Source organism: Argentina anserina, chromosome 2 (assembly GCF_933775445.1).
Source record: "Argentina anserina chromosome 2, drPotAnse1.1, whole genome shotgun sequence".
Taxonomy (NCBI): Eukaryota; Viridiplantae; Streptophyta; class Magnoliopsida; order Rosales; family Rosaceae; genus Argentina; species Argentina anserina.
In genome coordinates, this window is record NC_065873.1 from 23,193,892 (window position 1) to 23,211,711 (window position 17,820).

General features: G+C 38.5%; 3 protein-coding genes across 6 annotated transcripts; 2 read left to right on the top strand and 1 right to left on the bottom strand.

Moving 5' to 3' along the window:
* Positions 1-1,263: 1,263 nt before the first annotated feature.
* On the bottom strand, positions 1,264-8,832 carry LOC126783263 (ubinuclein-1-like). Of its 4 annotated transcripts, none has more exons than XM_050508705.1 (14): positions 8,472-8,832; positions 8,002-8,112; positions 7,816-7,905; positions 7,650-7,726; positions 7,342-7,454; positions 6,851-7,149; positions 6,526-6,625; positions 6,266-6,375; positions 6,079-6,165; positions 3,204-3,329; positions 2,584-2,721; positions 2,445-2,492; positions 2,152-2,253; positions 1,264-1,965 (listed from the first exon to the last, which is right to left on the bottom strand). In XM_050508705.1, the coding sequence occupies exons 1-14, from the start codon at positions 8,694-8,696 to the stop codon at positions 1,504-1,506; spliced, it is 2,088 nt and encodes a 695-aa protein (XP_050364662.1). In that variant the 5' UTR covers positions 8,697-8,832; the 3' UTR covers positions 1,264-1,503. The 4 variants fall into 4 exon arrangements, with proteins under 4 accessions (XP_050364662.1, XP_050364661.1, XP_050364660.1 ...); XM_050508704.1 differs by having other exon boundaries at positions 6,851-7,173; XM_050508703.1 differs by having other exon boundaries at positions 6,079-6,162; positions 6,851-7,454.
* Positions 8,833-9,927: 1,095 nt separating this feature from the next.
* LOC126783669 (PLASTID TRANSCRIPTIONALLY ACTIVE protein 6, chloroplastic) lies at positions 9,928-12,450 on the top strand. The gene is made up of 6 exons (XM_050509176.1): positions 9,928-10,442; positions 10,541-10,609; positions 10,723-10,827; positions 11,038-11,157; positions 11,926-12,015; positions 12,098-12,450. The coding sequence occupies exons 1-6, from the start codon at positions 9,963-9,965 to the stop codon at positions 12,212-12,214; spliced, it is 981 nt and encodes a 326-aa protein (XP_050365133.1). The 5' UTR covers positions 9,928-9,962; the 3' UTR covers positions 12,215-12,450.
* A 2,346-nt stretch (positions 12,451-14,796) lies between these two features.
* Positions 14,797-17,287, top strand: LOC126783623 (agamous-like MADS-box protein MADS9). The gene is made up of 7 exons (XM_050509126.1): positions 14,797-14,987; positions 15,122-15,188; positions 15,833-15,894; positions 15,992-16,098; positions 16,204-16,229; positions 16,397-16,441; positions 17,159-17,287. The coding sequence occupies exons 1-7, from the start codon at positions 14,797-14,799 to the stop codon at positions 17,285-17,287; spliced, it is 627 nt and encodes a 208-aa protein (XP_050365083.1).
* The last annotated feature ends 533 nt before the right edge of the window (positions 17,288-17,820 follow it).

Sequence of the window (17,820 nt, forward strand, 5' to 3'; positions counted from 1 at the left end):
AGCTGCCGCCGTTACATATTCTTTTCTTTTTTCGGCTAGTCATTTTCTCACACCAAATTTAAATAAGAAATTGTTAATGACTCGTCTGATCAACATTTCTTTGTGCGACGATACATACATTTCATTTGCCTTCAAGCTTGGGACTCACCCACCTAATTCTACTCATCTCCATCATTTATATTTTAGAGTGTGATTGTTTTAGAAATTAATGTGTATAAGTTTCTTTTACATTGTCGAGAAAATATCTTTTGAAGATCTAGTTTGCACAAAGTCGATTAATGATTTAGAGTAAAACAAAAGTTATAACATATGTCCCAATTTTTAGGTGTCAAAACTTCAACAGTGATTTATTTTCTTTATCTATCTACTCAGATCGTATCAGATTTAAAAAAAAATGATGAATTGGAACTTGATGTTGTCTCCGACTTATGTAGTCCCAATGTTCTAAATATCGTTTTTGGTATCGTATCGGTCGAGAGGTAAAACGATATATCGGGGGATATATCGGTTTTATCGGGGATATATCGGATTTGCTTATTTTCAATAAAATTTATAAAATTATACTTTAATATGTATCAAATAAACTAAAAAAACGGTACTAAGTAAACTAAAGAAAATAAATACTTGATTTAATGACAATTAAAGTACACGAACGACATCTAATAATAAAAATAGGCATTTAAGAATGATTATTTAGACTTGAAATTCATCATATATATTTAAAATATATAAAGTAAAAATATATATGAAAAAATGAAAAAAAAATAAGTTTTTCAAAAAAAAAAAGAGGAAATAAATATTAAAAAATTAAACAAAAATTGATAAAATAATAAAAAAATCAAAGTTTGACCGATATATCGGAGTTTGACCGATATATCGGAGTTTGACCGATATATCGGAGTTTGACCGATATATCGGAGTTTGACCGATATTTGACCGATATATCGGGGTTTGACTGATATTTGACCGTTGACCGATATAGTCAACCGATATGGCGATATCGTATCGTTTTCTAAATATCGCCGATATATCGCCGATATATCCGATATTTAGAACACTGTGTAGTCCGTATCAATTCAAGTGAGTAAACATGCCCACCAGTCTGCATTTGGTTAATTACATGTTATTAGGGAGACTTTGATATGCATTAAGAAACTGAGAAAAATGGGTGGTGAATTTCAATGTTTACTATGAACATGGAACATCAGCTTCACAGCTAGAATGATTAGACCAAAATATGACACGCTGAGAAGGACAATGAACTACATTGCACAAGAAAAGTTACAGCTTTTTTCTATCTCTATTCAAATCTAGAATCCCTAATGCATAATTAAGCACCATGTAGTTAACATCGATAATTACAAAGATGGCAACAATCAGAGTCGCAATGAATGAAGCCAAACCAAAGAAAAATGAACCAAAAAAGGAAAGAAAAGAAAATGAAAAAGCTCTGTTACACAAACATTCTTATGTTGTAAACTTCCTAATTTAAGCTATATTATGTCAGCTAGACTGCTCAACACTAGGAAGGCCTGTGGATTGATGGTTTGACTTATGGGGGACACCAGCCGCCTGTTTTAGCGGCTTTTGTCTTTCATCACCTTGTTGCGAAGGTAATTTATCTGGCCGTATCCGAGTTTCATCCAACTCTTGTTCTGGCTTCCTCTTTACCTTCTTCTTTATCATCGCACCATCTCCGACCCTCGTGTCATCAGGAGAATTGCTCGCGCTTCCCTTGAGCTTCTCTTGTTTGAGCCTGTCAAAGCTAGGACCATTTATTGGACTGGGTATTCTCACAGCCGCTGTTGTACCTGATACAGGCTTGTTCCCCGAACCATGACTGCCCGGTTCAGTTGCTAATCTCTCCCGCATATACAGTTGCTGGGGAACTGAACTTGCCTCAACTCGAACTGACTCCTCTACTTTTGGAGTCAACATCTTTTTCCTCCTCATTTTCTCCTGATCCTGATAGAAAAGTTTGAAAAAAATATATTGTCCAAATATCAATTAAAATAACTACTTTCAGAGATTTCGATAATAAGAGCTAAGAGAAGCAGATTAGGGACAAGAAAAAAAACAGTGAAGCAACCACATGAAAGTATGCATGAAACTAGTGGGGTATATAGGATTCGGGATGCAAGGTTCACATACTTTATTTTGGCTGTATCGCTCCCTCCGTCTATCTTTTGCCCGACAAATTGCACTTTTGATCCCATGATTGTCCATCAAACCACTAGGCCACAATGCTGCTAACTGTTCCACATGAGATTATAATAAGCAAAGCTCCAAGAACATTACCAAACAGTATGTAACAACATTTACATTACAAATTATGCCTTAACAAAGACCAACACATAAAAAGTGATAGAATTTTTTGTGTAAGCGAGTGAAAAAGCAAAATCTGAATGGTCTCTACATACAGGGAAGATAACCCAGAAAGATACCTCAGCATAGAGCTTTCTTATTTGTGGACCTATATCTTCATCCAGTCCCTAGAACAAGAAATAAGGAGCATAGAATTAAGACGAGCAGAATAGAAGGAACGAAACTTTCACAAACAATATTGCAAGTGTGAATCAGTACATCAGCATAGAGGTCATAGAGGTCACAAATCTTGTCCTCTAATACAGGATCCATGCTGAACTTTCTTTTAGAGACATCTTTTGCTCCAGAAGCTATTTCTTGAAAATCATCAGAGGCTCCAGCTTGTTGTTCCAATGCCTGAGAAAATCATTTGTTTTACATTTGCCTTGCATGCAAAGTTGATCTTGGATATCAGACATAATACAAGCACCAGAAGAGAAAGGAGAAAATAAAACATATCATAGCAGACAACCAACAGATTACTCCCAAATGGTAGAATAATAGGATTTACTTGCCCAGCAAACAAAGAACAGGACTTTCTGAAAGTTTCACAATCCAAATACACAGCAAAGATATGGTGAAATTGAAGGACGAAGGGTGCACATTGGCCTTAAGAGCTTGAGGGATAAGGGAACACTAAGGGTACAATGTCCAAAACCAATTACACATTGGCCATGGAGCTTGAGGAGTCGTGGACTATACGAAAGTAAAAGGTACCAAATCATGACTACATATAATCCAGATAGCAATACATAAGATGAACAATAATGATGTACATAGGATTATTCCAAAGAGGCAACACACTTTAAACACAAGCAGCAAGGCTGTGCTATACATACCTTAGACTCCAAAAAGGATGCATTTGTCTTAACCATATCTATAACTTCCTTCTTGATCTGTTGAAACCTGTCATCTTTCTCCTTTTTGGCTGATAGACCCGTATTGATCATAATCTTTAAGTTCCTCTGCAGCAAAAGTAAAGAGCATACATAATGGCCTCTTAGACAGAAAGAAAAGGCATAAATACATAACAACCATGTGACAAAAAACTTGTATAACCGTTTCAAGAATGGCTTTACTAAAGGGTCGAATCGATCTAATACTATTCAAATCAAGAAAACTTGGAATGGAACCCAGAATCCCTAGTAACTTTGCACTTTTATAGTTGCATATATCACCCCACAGCAATTTAACTGACCCAGAAGCTCTTAGCTGGCGACCTTCGTATTTTTCAGGTTGCAGTATTGAGTTCCAGACTAATTAGCATAGGTTTAAGTCGTATGTAAACACTGAAAATTTAATCACTTTGGATAGTCCAGGTTTTTTCATTTATTATTTTTTTAAAGGAAAAAAAATAGTGTGATACCTTCAATGTGTAGTGAATCGGTCAACAAGTTAGTCAGAGAAACAGAACAAGCACAGCAAACCAAGAGAAACAACCACAAAGAAAAGAACACAGGAACACAGATTTAAGGTGGTTCAGCAAATAGCTTTGCCTACATCCACCGGACAGAAACACACTTCCACTATATTAATAATGGGTACACAAGAAAGACTAAGAAAACAAGGACTCTTCTCTTCCTATCTTTCTCCTCTCTGCCCTCTCTCACCCTCTAACCGAGAATGGAACACACTATGCTCTTTGTCTCTGTGATGCCTAAACCTATAGCATAACCCCTCCTTATATAGCCATAAGGACAACAAACATATTTCCTCACCAAATAGGAATCCTATTCCTAATAGTGGTAGGCTATAAAGCCTCCTCTTTCTACAAGTAAACCATCATCAATAAGGATTCCCTATCCTTACCGGAACACCATACTCTAAGAAACCATCTTAGGAAAAACACATGGGCTGGAAACCCAACAATCTCCCCCTCCAGACCATGAGGGAGGTACACCGGCGCGACTCCATCATCGAGAGTCCGCCCAAGCTGACTTGATGCAGAACTATGTGGTTGGAGCATGCAGCTCCCCCTGATCAGGCTCCCCCTGATCGAACAACTCATCACCATGTCCCTGTTGGTGGAACAACTCTTGACCATCTTCACCCTGGTCAGAAAACCCATTGGAAAAGGACATTTGGGACCACTTTTCCAGAACGCCTTTCTTCCTTATATGGCCGTCACCATGACGCCGTATGTCCGAAGAAGTATCACCCATTGCACTCAAGTCATCTTTATACACCAAGCTATGTGTCTTGTACAAGGAACGACAAAACTCTCCACTAGCAACGTCCAACGATCGATTCGTCAGCTTCCACTTCCCATCACCAATAAACTGGTGGAAACCTTGCCTGTCAAGAGCACTTGCAGACAGTATGTTGACACGTAGATCCGGAACGTGTCTCACATCCTTCAATGTCATATGGTAACCCAGATTAGTCTCGATGCAAATATCTCTTATTCCCGAAATCTTGGAGTAGCTTGAATTGCCCATCTTTAACATCCCAAAGCCACATGCCTTGTATGTAGAAAAGAGCTCCAAGTTGGAACTAACATGACAACTTGCACCCGTATCTACGAACCAATCATGACCCTTGTCACCCACATATAGACATTCTTGTAAAGTAAGAAGCTCATCCGAAACATCTGAAATACAAGCAGTATAGCCATTGTCTTCATCTTGGTACTTGCTTTTCTTTTTGTTTTGTTTCCACTTTCGACACATCCGCTTCATGTGGCCCTTCTCTTGCCACCTTTCATCATCCATATTGGTTGGCCTTGCAGCCGCACCCTCTATGGGCTCATACATATCCCTACAGGATATCATCCATTCTTGGCTTCCACGTCACCCAATTCTTGTGGGTGAGTTTGATCATTGTGCCTTTCACATCATCATCCATTCTGACAACACCGATTCAGCCGAACCCAACCTTCAACCAGGCTCTGATACCACTTGTAGTGAATCGGTCAACAAGTTAGTCAGAGAAACAGAACAAGCACAGCAAACCAAGAGAAACAACCACAAAGAAAAGAACACAGGAACACAGATTTAAGGTGGTTCAGCAAATAGCTTTGCCTACATCCACCGGACAGAAACACACTTCCACTATATTAATAATGGGTACACAAGAAAGACTAAGAAAACAAGGACTCTTCTCTTCCTATCTTTCTCCTCTCTGCCCTCTCTCACCCTCTAACCGAGAATGGAACACACTATGCTCTTTGTCTCTGTGATGCCTAAACCTATAGCATAACCCCTCCTTATATAGCCATAAGGACAACAAACATATTTCCTCACCAAATAGGAATCCTATTCCTAATAGTGGTAGGCTATAAAGCCTCCTCTTTCTACAAGTAAACCATCATCAATAAGGATTCCATATCCTTACCGGAACACCATACTCTAAGAAACCATCTTAGGAAAAACACATGGGCTGGAAACCCAACAATCTTGTCTTGTACAACCGTTTCAAGAATGGCTTTACTAAAGGGTCGAATCGATCTAATACTATTCAAATCAAGAAAACTTGGAATGGAACCCAGAATCCCTAGTAACTTTGCACTTTTATAGTTGCATATATCACCCCACAGCAATTTAACTGACCCAGAAGCTCTTAGCTGGCGACCTTCGTATTTTTCAGGTTGCAGTATTGAGTTCCAGACTAATTAGCATAGGTTTAAGTCGTATGTAAACACTGAAAATTTAATCACTTTGGATAGTCCAGGTTTTTTCATTTATTATTTTTTTAAAGGAAAAAATAGTGTGATACCTTCAATGTTCTGAGCTGTATCAAGTGACCAAGACTACTCATAAGCCGGTTAAGTAACTCTTTTGATATTTTTCCATTGTTAGCCTGCTGTAGAAAAAAAAAAGGGATATATGTTGAAACTTGTAACTACACAGCTGTAATTAATGACAGCAGAAAGAGTTTTAATCAAATTAGCTATTGAAATTACCGCTAGTCTAGCCACTTTAGCAAGCTTCATCTTTATTTCTCTGGGAAGTCTCCTCTTGATTGCCTGGGATGAATTATCTCCCTCTACATTATCCATAGCAGGTGGCCTTGCTGAGATTGTCATTGTACACAGAATGCAAAATTATCAGCAAGTAGTTTTCTCAAATCAGTATCTATATAGTCTGACGAAACAACTGAAACAGATGCAAAATTATTGGTTAGATAAGAGAAAGGATGGAAAATCAAAGGAACATTTCTTACATTCTGCAACCATCCGTTCCAACTCTCTAATAGCTTTTTCAAGCATTGAACCCTTTGGCCTTACACTAGATCCCTCCTTTCTGTGCACATGTGAAGTTTTCTGCACAATTTCAAATGTCACAATTATTTCTACTCTCACTCAGAAAAGTACAAGAAACATCTGCGTAATTCCATCGAAGGAACAAAATTGGACTGGAGAATAATTTTCATCTTATCACACCTCCCGTGTACTTAGCCCACACCTATTGACATCTTTCCAGTGACAGCACATTACATAAAGAGAGACAAACACAATAAGAAAGAGATTTACATGAAAAGTACTCACTGTAGTTGGAACAGAGTACTTCCCGTCGGAAAGATTAAGATCAGGCAATTGACGGATCCCATTTTTCACTCTCGCACGAACTGATGATTCCAGCTCATCAGCATTGCTTGATAGCCGACCCGACTGGATTTTCGTTTGTGAATACGCACTTTTATCATGATATTTATGATATGATGCATCAGAGGAAGCACCTGCATCTTTAAATCTATTACTTGAGTCGTTATGAAGCAGGCTTCCTGACTTAGGTTTATCAATATCCTTCACCTCCCCTAGCAGTCCAGAAGCATCTCGATCCAAAGCTTTCAAAGGAGAAGGATTGATAACTGAATTAGAATCAACAGACTTTTTAGTGGGTGAATACCCACAAGCATTCAATGAATTCTGAAATTTCATATCATCACGGTGTTCCGTGGTTACAGCGATAGTATTGAGAGCAGAAGAGCTCTTTGCAAGACCAAGAGCAGATGACATCTTTGCTCCTGCTGTCTTACCTAACTTAGCTTGTCTATTTGGCGCAAGACTACCATGATTTTCACCAGGGTTCTTTGCATCTTTTCTTCTCCTTTTCTTCGGTTGCTGATTAGGTAATGCAGCAGTTGTGTTTCTAGGAATAAAGAAGAAAACATCAAAACTTAAACAGAAATAATACTACGATATCAAAATTTTATGTACGACTAAATTGATTCCATTATCAGGAAAAAACTCAGTTCCAAAACAAAGAATTCAAACGTAAAACACTCATGTGTAATATAATAGATAATAATATACAGAATTAGAAAAAAGACCAAAGAAAACCTACATTCGTTCTAGTTGACCCCTGTTAACAAAGAATCCGTCATGCTTAATAGCTGAATTATCAACTTCGAAGTATTCATCCTGCATTACACATTCAAATCAACAACAGAAACTAATTAGCACAGTTGTCAAGCCTGAATATATACTGTTAAAGATCAATAGATACCTACCAACTCGGCATCATCAATAAAAGAGTCCTCAGTGTCATACTGATCGTCATCAGGAATATTTTGATCCTCGTCATCGCTACTGTCTTTACCCTGTCACATGAAAAAATAATACAACACCGAGTTACACAAAAGCCAAACAAACTAAGAACCAAATCATCAGCACAATCAACACTAGAATCAAAATACCATATAAAGACGCTCGATCTTCTCAATCACAGCACTAAAACGATTTGGCGCAGCTTCATCTTTCCCTTCCTCTCCCTCTCCCTCTCCCTCTCCGGAAGGTTGTACTTGTACCTAGAAAAAGTGATCCCCAGTTAACAACCAGACAAAACCATCAAGAACAAAACAGTTGACCTTATCAAACAATTGCCGTCCAAAGAGTAAAAATGCAGATTGTGTATATCTCTATAGCACCAAATCTGATCGACAGCCCTATCACCCTCGATGAACATCTCAATTTAACAGACCCGCAGTAAAATCAGAAGCTGCATTACTTAAAAGTAACTCGCAGTAATTTCGAAAACAAGCCATTACTTTTTCGAGTAAATAAACAAGCTAGAAAGAGCAAGTCAATTAACAAGTTCACCGAAAGAAAAAAATCACAGTGAATAATGTACGGACGGCACGGAGCTTTTCCGAATTCGGAGTCTCACCGGAGCTATACGAGACTCGAGGCTAGGGTGAGCGTTGGCGGGAGGCTCGGGAGCGGGGACCGGAGGCAGGCCACTGTGTTTGTTAGTATCTTTGACGAGCTTCTTCCAGGAGACTATGGTGGTCTCGCCGGGGCGGAGGTCGACGGTGAACATTTGGCGGTCGCCGGATTTGAGTACGGAGGTGGAGGGGCGGGAGGATTCGGCGGCGGAGATGGGGTCGTCCATATTCTCTAGGGTAGAATTGGGATCGGAGATTGCAGGAATTAAGATGGGGGCATTAGGTGAAAAAAAGAAGCCCTAATTTTAATCTAGGAGAGGGAGAGAGAGAGAAATTAGGGGGAATTCGATTGGGCGGGATTAGAGACAGAGAGGAGGGGGGAAGTCTTTTTAACTGAAAAAATTGGCTTGGGGGGGTCTTGACTTGAAGACGAGGAAATTTTTTGAGACGTTCTTTCTTAGAAGAACAATTCCGAGGAGAGGATCGGCCGGGTTGTTGTGGCCCGAAGCCCGGACCCGATATGAGTTTGTTGTTCTAGGGTTAAAGATGTGTGTTGGCTAATAGCTTCCTTTGGAATTCAACGAAACCTTTGCTTCAAAGTGGATCGCGGGTGGGTTTGGATAATGCTTGCAAAAGAGGGCGAAATATGGCACCCTAGTTGCACGTATTGTGTTGGTATATCGTCGTTTGTTTTGAAGTGCCGTCGGTTTTCAACAGTGTATTATATCGACAACGTTAATATTTAGTATTGTTCTATGGAATACACATCTATAATTAAAGAATACTACCTTCTAACTTCAAACCCTATATAACTATCTGTAAAGATTGATCCGTACTGACCATATAAAACACATATGAATTAGTAATGCTCAAACTCATAAAATTAAAAAAAAATCGCTCAAAATTTTGTATTAGTTGGTGGCTATTTTTCATCCAAAATCAACTAGACAGTGTGGTTTTCAAATTCAATCATCTAAGATCAATAAGGTAAAAATTTGCTTTAAAGTCAGTCAACTCATATAAATCTCTACTACTATAAAATGAGCACTTAAAAATTTCACCAAATTATGTACTTCCAACTTTATCCCTCTATATTCTATATCTACTACTATAAAATGAGCACCAAATTTTTTTATCAAATTATAAATTGTAAATTTGCAATCTATACATTTATCATCACATAGAAACAGAAAGAGTGAAAGACAATATTGTTAAAGTACAAATGTTACACCAATGTGTTTTACTAAAATTATATTTCATAGAAAATAAAATTACATAATAAAATTATTTTTTAAAAACATATTTTAAATAAAATTATATAAATCTGTGCGACAGGACTATTTAATATAATCTCTACGCTTAAATTTTGTTTTTTTTATTTGCAATTTAATATTGTCTCTACTCTCTACGGTTATAATGGATAGCGCGCGCTGACAAGTCTTGAGCTCACTCCTCACTTGCTCAATCCAAAACCCCCCAAAGCCGGAAAAGCCATGAGAGCCACCGCTCTCTTCCTCTCTCCGCCGCCGCTCTTCACCTCCCACAAGCCTCTATTCACTCCCACCACCCCTCTCCTCCTCCACTCCTCCCACCCCCTCCCTTTCCTTTCCCTCAAACCCAAGCCCGCCCTCAACCGCCGCTCCTTCATAGCCCGCGCCGACGACGCCGACGCCGACGGAGGCGGCCCCGACGACTACGACATGGACGACGACGAGCTCGAGGAGGTCGACAACAAGAAGGACTTCGACATCGAGTACGACCCCCTCGCCGCCGCCGTCGCCGCTGCCAACGGCGAGGTCGAGATCGCCATGGTGCAGAGCAAGAGCTTCGTCTACACGCAGGGCTGGGACTCGGAGATGGTGGTGGATTATCGGATTAACGAGGACGAGTTTCACAAGATTAGCTTGCTGGATTGTGATTTCTTTATAAGGAAACCGCCGGACCCCGACAACGACGTCTTCGATTTCAGGGAGGTCAGCAATTATGCAAGTTCAGTTTTGAATTCCCGGAACGAATTGCTTAAATTTCGAAGATTCATGGTTGGATAGTTGTTTCTTTAATCTGAATGTAGATGTATGTTACTCCTCCGGATACAGATGTTTATGCCATTCCTAGGGTTTTAGCTCCAATGCCTGACAAGGTACTACTCTGAAGCTTGTAGTTTATATCAAGTTACTAAGATTTAGGGGCGATGTAGTATGGTTGGTTAGTGAAGCTTAATGTAGTTACTCTTTGTTTTGCTGCAAATGTCAGTACATTCGATGTGCCAAGAGTGAATATGCCAGCTACAATGTGACGGAACCGCCGATTGATGCTCCTAGAGACCCGTTGTACAAGACCGAGAGGGACATTCTAAAGGTATGAGAGAAGTGTGTCTTTTGTATCGTCTTTGATAGCTGTACAATTGGGAAGGATTGGTACAACTGCGTTTTAAGTTACGGTGTTGTCAAGATTAATAATTTTTTGAGTATCCAAGTGGATTGGTGTTCTTACTTCTCTGCTTTCTTTGTAAATGGGCGACTTTTTATCAGCAATTGCATCACTCAGTAAGCTGAATATATGTTTCAGGTTTATTTGACAAAGCACTACAGGAACCGGCGCTTGGGAGACCCTGATTTTGTACTGGATTTTGAAGAGATTTATGTAATTGATTCCAAGACAAAGTCTATCAGCAGAGCAAAAGTTCTGGTGAGAGTTCTACTTGTTATGTTTGCTTTTGAGTTTTGAAATTGAAATTGGCTGGTTATATTTAGGGAGCCTTATCAACTTAAATGAAACATAGTTTTTGTGCTTGTGAGTTTGTTAAAAGAAAAGAAAAGAAAAGAAAAAAACATAACAGCTTTGCCTAGAATGTATGTGTGAGTTTAAGAGTTGGCCTATTGTTGGAGTTTTTGGTTGAGATCTGTACAAGTTGGAATATTGTGAGTACATAGAAATTTTAGGTCCATAGTCATCACTTATCACCCTGTCTCTCCAGATTGACTACACCACTTGGAGTTTAGAGCACTATCAAAAAAATTATTATGTAACACTGTATTGTATGATTCAGTCGGAATATCATCTTAGAATCTGATAAGGTGAATGGTGATGCGTGCACTGCATATGTGGTTCATTATGTCATTCTATTATCCTTATTCCCTTATGGAATTACTTCATGTAACTATGGATTAAATCTTAATAGTTGCCAACTTGCAATGTGACTGCTCTTCCCTGTATTTTGACCTGCTTAAATTTCATTAGATGAGCCAACTCAGAGACTGTGGAACCAGTTTAGGTTAGCTTCCACGTCAGCAGTGCAGGAGGATACTTTTTACTTTATTAGCGCTTGGGTCATAGGATAGAATTGCAGTGAATACTTTTAGAAGTGTCACACTGATAGTTAAAGATATATGTCTACTCGGAAGTTAGCTTTCTTAAGCTTGATGAATTGTTGTTATGGGCTTATGGCTTCTATAGGTCACTGTTCCAGGAGGAAGAACTAGAGATAGAAAACATGATCTGCTTGTAATACGTGACAATGGCAACTCCTTCAGAATAGTTCATGGGGTAACCCACTCTTATTCAACTCTATCTCTTTAATTAAACTTGATGTATGGATGACCTAACATGCTCTCTTGTATCATTTCAGAGTGAAAAAGATGATCCCACCACAGTGATAGAGAGGGAAGAGTGGAATAAGACCAGAAAGGACATGGAGAGACATCTTAGCAAGCTACGAGATTTCCCGGTTTCAAATTGGTTCTAGTTAACCGACCAAATTTAAAGTTTAGAACATGGAGATTACAGAATCTACAAGTCTAGTGATGTTGAGGTTAGTTAAACTCGGTACCAGAATGTCCTTGTGCTTGATATCTTGGAAGCACTTGATGTGCTCACAATTTTGTAAAGTATGTGTAAAAGTATTGAGCTGGTTCTGAATATCCAAGTTGTAAGCCAACTTGTCCTGAATTTTCCAATTGTGTTAAAACATAGAAAATCTTTTTTTAAAAAATAAAAAATAAAAGACATGAATCAATTGGATTTCAGCTTCTACAGTTAGGATAAACATATTCAAAGAAAGGTTGTTTAACCTTTTCATCTTCATCAACGTTGAGGGTTTTCTTCCTCTTCAACTCCTTGGGCACCTTAGAATGGACTAGGCTAACATCACCCAGCTCCCCAAAGCCAGCTTCCATATTGAACCAGCTCTCTCGCACCACCTTCAGCACCTTCTGATTTCCGCTAAAACGATTGGCAGCTCTACTGAAAACCCTTCTAGCATTCTCAATGGAATGGTTCTCGTGTGCCTCATATTTTGCATATCTGATCCACACCATCGGGTGCTGCCAATTCCGCTTCAGTTAGAGGCTAAGTTGACGAGTCCTCTCAACCTCCCCTTCCGATATTTCATTCTCAATATATTTCATCCACAACCGTACATGACTTTCGAGAAGGAACTCCCTCTGCAACTTCTGCTGGTACGCGATGCCTTGTTTGAAAAGGGCCCTAACTCGTTCTGTCTCCCCCAATGCTCTCTCAAACTCTGCAAACTTGACCCAGCAGTCCCAATTCTCCGGCCTCCAAGTCAAATACTTCTCGAACAGCTTCCGGCACATATTCACATTCCCAAGCTTCATCTCCATCTCAATGCAGCCCTTAAACATCTTGGGTTTGGCTGCAACTCTTAACCCCCTGCCAAGAATCCTCCTCGCACCCTTGAGACTCCCCTGCCGTAACTCCAACCCCGCAGCAAGAAGCCATACTTCTGCAAAAGAGAACTTGCCGTGAGGAATCACAGCGAGGCACTGCTTAAACACGTCCCTCGCCTCCGCCACCTCTCCATGTCTCTCCTCATAACTTGCGTAATATGTCCACAAATCAACGTAGGGCCGCCAACCCCGCTTCCCGCTGCGGTAACTATCTGGCACCGGAGGGACGTTAGCTACAGCTCGCCGGCAGAGCTCTCTGATTCGGCCCTTGTTCGCAGCGGCGGACTCTTCTAGTGCTACGTAAGCGGGCCAGTTGTCGAAATTCAGAGGATTGTTGCGGACCTCAGCCTCATAGTGAACCCTCATCAAATCCCTATTCCGCCTCTCAGCAGCCACAACCTCGTTATACACCATTGGTCAAGTCTTGTGTTCTCGATTTAATGGCAACGAACAAGTTCGATCAAAGCTAGGAATTAATTTATAGCCAACTTCAACGCCGATTAGGGTTAACAAACCTACTTAAACTAAAAAAAGATATTAGCCAACTAGCTAGAACAGATTAGTATCCAACACCGACTTGGATTTGGACAAAGAAAGTTGTTTATCAGACATGGATGGAAATTGTTGAAGTTCAGTTTCTAAACCACGAAATGCAACATGTATGAACATTAATGTTGTCAACACTCATTCTCATTGCATGCACTTGTTGAACCGCTGTTCTTATCAGCGTTGATGCACGTATATATTGTTGTACAGGGATAGTCACTATGAAGCCGCAATAAAAATCTAAAAAGAACGCAATCCTTATAGGGATCTTCATATTTTGGGGTGCCATATTGTCAAAATCAAATCACATTGGCAAAAGTGTCCCCAGAAATCCAGAATTAAGTACCAAAATTAATCTGTTAGGTCTTCGTACTATTTACTCAAGCTAAAAATCTGTACGTATTTTTACACATTTCAATTCACATGTTTCATTTCATATACAGTCACCTATAGCTAGCTTAGTTCTCCATGTGACAGATGACCTTAATGACTCTTTGACTCTTGTAGGTAAGCATCAGATTCTTTTCTTTATATTCAGATCACACAAAACTTCCTTCGTCTACTTCTTTGTCTCCTTTCCCTTACACCAAAAAAAAAACCATCATTAACAACACGAGTTGATATTGATTTGATGGTAGAGATCTAAGATTTGATTATGGTCCATATTTAGAACAATCAATATGCAACCCTAGCCACTGATTAAGCCTATATTAAGGAAACCCTAGAAACATTGTAGTTAATCGGTCCCACTGAGACAAAGAGAAAAGCAGACCAAAGGATAATAACTAGCTTCAACAAATAAGAAGAGAAGAAAAAAAAAATTAAACAAAGGCAGTTGGCTTGGGGTTGTCAATAAACCATAAACAAGCCCTTCACTTCCGTGCACTTCGAAAGTGGTTTTACCCAGAACCCAGAATAGAAGATGGTAAAAAAATATTGATTTTGAACCTTCTGCTTTTATGACATCTCTCCTCTCAAGACTCTTCTTCATTTTAAAACTAAAGCAAGAAAGAGGAAAGAGAGAGAGAGGGGAGATAGAGGGAGAGAGAGATAGTGTTCATACGGTAGAAAAGACATATATTCTGCACTAAAGATGGGGAGGGGTAAGATTGAGATCAAGAGGATTGAGAATTCAAGCAACAGGCAGGTGACCTATTCTAAGAGAAAGAATGGGATCATCAAGAAGGCTAAGGAAATCACAGTTCTTTGTGATGCTAAAGTTTCTCTTATTATCATTTCTAGTTCTGGGAAAATGTCTGAGTATTGCAGCGGCTCTCAAGAAACGTATGGAGCTATATGTATATATATAGCTGCATGTTTATAATTCTTGCTAAATATTTTTTTTTTTGGGGTTTTGAGTTTTATTTACGGATCTCCTTCAAAAAATTATTGATTTTTTTTTCTTGATGTGATGAAAGGATGATGGAAATTGTAGATAGATACCATTCACAAAATCAGCAGAGGTTGTGGGATGAGAAGCATGAGGTTTCATTCACTCACTCTCTCTCTCTCTCTCTCTTTATATATTAAAAATTCTGTTATTATATTACCTTATATTTTGCTAAAAGCATGATAAGAAACATGAAATGAGATTTGATGAAACAGATCTACAAATAGGATGAAGTAGTACTGCTGGTTTACCTGGTTATGCGTCTTTCTTGCTAAGCTCTCTGATAGTTTATTTGATTATTAAATTCTGTTAATATATTGACTGAAGGATTTAAAATATAACATCTTCGAACAGATCTGGTGATAAAATGAGATACCATTCCCTTCCTTTTCTTTGCAAAAAATTGGAATAACTGATCATGTCTCTATGTTAGGTTATAACTGATAGGTAGCTAGTTTATGATTAACAAGCATTTTTCCCTGAGAACTATAAATCTCTCTCATCTCTTTCAGTCTTTCTATGTACTTCGTACGTTCCTCCACTGATTCACTCTTATCTGCTAACAGATCTGCTAGTCCCGGGTTCATCTGCTGCTCTGCATTATCTTTAATATTAAAAACCCTTAGTAATGTCGACTTTGAAAAAAAAAACCTTAATAATGTCTGCCAATTAAAATTTATATATTTATTTTGGTTAAACTATTGTGAGATTTTGAAACAATGTATGATAAATGGTGCAGAACATCTCCAATGAAATTGATAGATACAAGAAAGAAAATGACGGCATGCAAGTCTACAAGAGGTAGATCAAAATTTATGTCTCTCTTTTTAGTGGATAACATTAGTTCTGCATTGTTACATAAGCTAGCATACATATGAATTGATATATTTTCGTGTAGGCATCTGAATGGGGAGGACATAAATTCTTTGAACCACAGCGAGCTGGGGGACTTGGAGGACTCACTCGAGAATGGCCTCACTAGTATCAGAAACAAAAAGGCAAGCGGTCGATGCTCGATCTCATTGATTAATTAATATTGGTTGTGTTCAGAGATTATTTCAATCTTCCTAGTTAAGTTAATCATGTTTTCTGTTTGTTTGTCGCAGATAGAGGTATTGCAGAGGCAGAGAGACAGTGTACGTATCAAAGTAACTGGAGACCTAATTAAATTGGCTGATTATATTTACTTTATTTTTTTAATGTTCCAAGTTGAATACATATGCTATCATGTATAGACAATTTACTTCAATGGTTATTAACGTAACTATATTTTTGGATGGAACACGTACTACGTGCGGCTCAGACCAAAGCTGCGGAGGACGAGAATGAGCGCCTCAATTATGAGCTGGTAAGTTCACTGTTCATACAAATTAAGAAGTGTATCAGTGTATGCATAGTCTCATTATATACAGAGGTTCTACTGAGTCTTCAACTTCTATTATTGAAACCTGATTCCTTTAGTTTCAAATATAAAATGTAGTGCGTTTAGATACCAGCCGTACGTTAACATTGCAGAAATAAATTAAGGGAAATTGAATCAACAAAATTACTTGGAAAGAGTTTTTGAACTATACATGTAAAAGAATACCAAGCTAGTATTGAAGGTGACGAAGTACGTGAAGTCGTGAACCATGAGGAATATTCAATTGATCGAAGATGTTATATTATATAATGAAAATATTCGTTGCATATATAGTTTGTACGTATTAATTTAAGAACTTCTTGATGTGTATATATATGAATATAGACGGTATTATAATGTTAACTGAAGCTTATAATGTATATATAAGATGCTGCATGCATGGATTCTTCATTCAAAAAAAAAGATCAAGTTTTTGCAATGGTTGCATGCATGCATCTTTTGGGATGGACAGTCTCTACTCTGTGGGTATGTTTAGTTGGTGATGTTTAACCATTTGGTTAACTAAACTTCATCAACTCAAAGAAAAATGAATTAGGAAGCCTGATTTCGTACATATTTTCTAGTTAATCAATTTTACATTTTTACATGCATGTTATTGTAAGGTCAAAGTTATAATCAAATCTGTCTTGATGGATTTTGCAGCACAAACAGACGATAAAGCCTGAAGAGAACTTGAGGGACATAGAGTTGCACCAAAGGATGTCCCAGATGTCTTTCTTTCGAGTCCAGCCAATTCAGCCTAATCTCCATGAAGACCATGAAAGAGAATGAAGAACAACGTACAAAGGCCTGTATGTAATGCTAGAAATGCCGTAATGGTGCCCTAGCTCCTATCTTATTTTCGATCAAGAACTATTGCTTTGGTATCGATCAGTACTTTCAGTTAAATCTCAGGGTTTGTATGTGATATTATCGAGTGCATAATTTTTAACTTAATCTTCTCGTGACTAAGTAATGATAATCGAGGAACTTGTAATAATACGGTGGTGTGTTTGAACTACAATTGCCATACTATCACTCGATAGCTTGTCCTGTACTTGTGCTAGCTACCGAACTGCACCTTATTGAATCGTACGCATGGCTATATGTGTGTTAATGAGTTGCTCATACTTCCTATCATTTGTTTTTAGAATTATGTATCGATAGAACTACAGATGATCGATCCTACACTACAAAAAAAATAGAAAAAGGCACATTTAAACGTGGCTTGAAATGTGCCTAATATAATTAGCAAGCCACATTTAGGGGGATTTGTGAAATTTTTGGGGGTTGGCCACATGGGTATTAGGCACATTGAAGCCACA

Bases quoted from the DNA above. Each gene is read 5' to 3' on its own strand.
- LOC126783263 (XM_050508702.1), bottom strand. From the start codon at position 8,696: ATGGACGACCCCATCTCCGCCGCCGAATCCTCCCGCCCCTCCACCTCC. The intron at 7,727-7,815 runs GTAGGTATCTAT...TGTGTAATGCAG, and splicing joins TTATTGATGATGCCGAGTTG to GATGAATACTTCGAAGTTGA. The intron at 2,722-3,203 runs GTATGTATAGCA...TGATTTTCTCAG, and splicing joins CATCCTTTTTGGAGTCTAAG to GCATTGGAACAACAAGCTGG.
- LOC126783669 (XM_050509176.1), top strand. From the start codon at position 9,963: ATGAGAGCCACCGCTCTCTTCCTCTCTCCGCCGCCGCTCTTCACCTCC. The intron at 10,443-10,540 runs GTCAGCAATTAT...ATCTGAATGTAG, and splicing joins ACGTCTTCGATTTCAGGGAG to ATGTATGTTACTCCTCCGGA. The intron at 12,016-12,097 runs GTAACCCACTCT...GTATCATTTCAG, and splicing joins CCTTCAGAATAGTTCATGGG to AGTGAAAAAGATGATCCCAC.
- LOC126783623 (XM_050509126.1), top strand. From the start codon at position 14,797: ATGGGGAGGGGTAAGATTGAGATCAAGAGGATTGAGAATTCAAGCAAC. The intron at 14,988-15,121 runs GTATGGAGCTAT...ATGTGATGAAAG, and splicing joins TGCAGCGGCTCTCAAGAAAC to GATGATGGAAATTGTAGATA. The intron at 15,189-15,832 runs GTTTCATTCACT...TAAATGGTGCAG, and splicing joins TGTGGGATGAGAAGCATGAG to AACATCTCCAATGAAATTGA.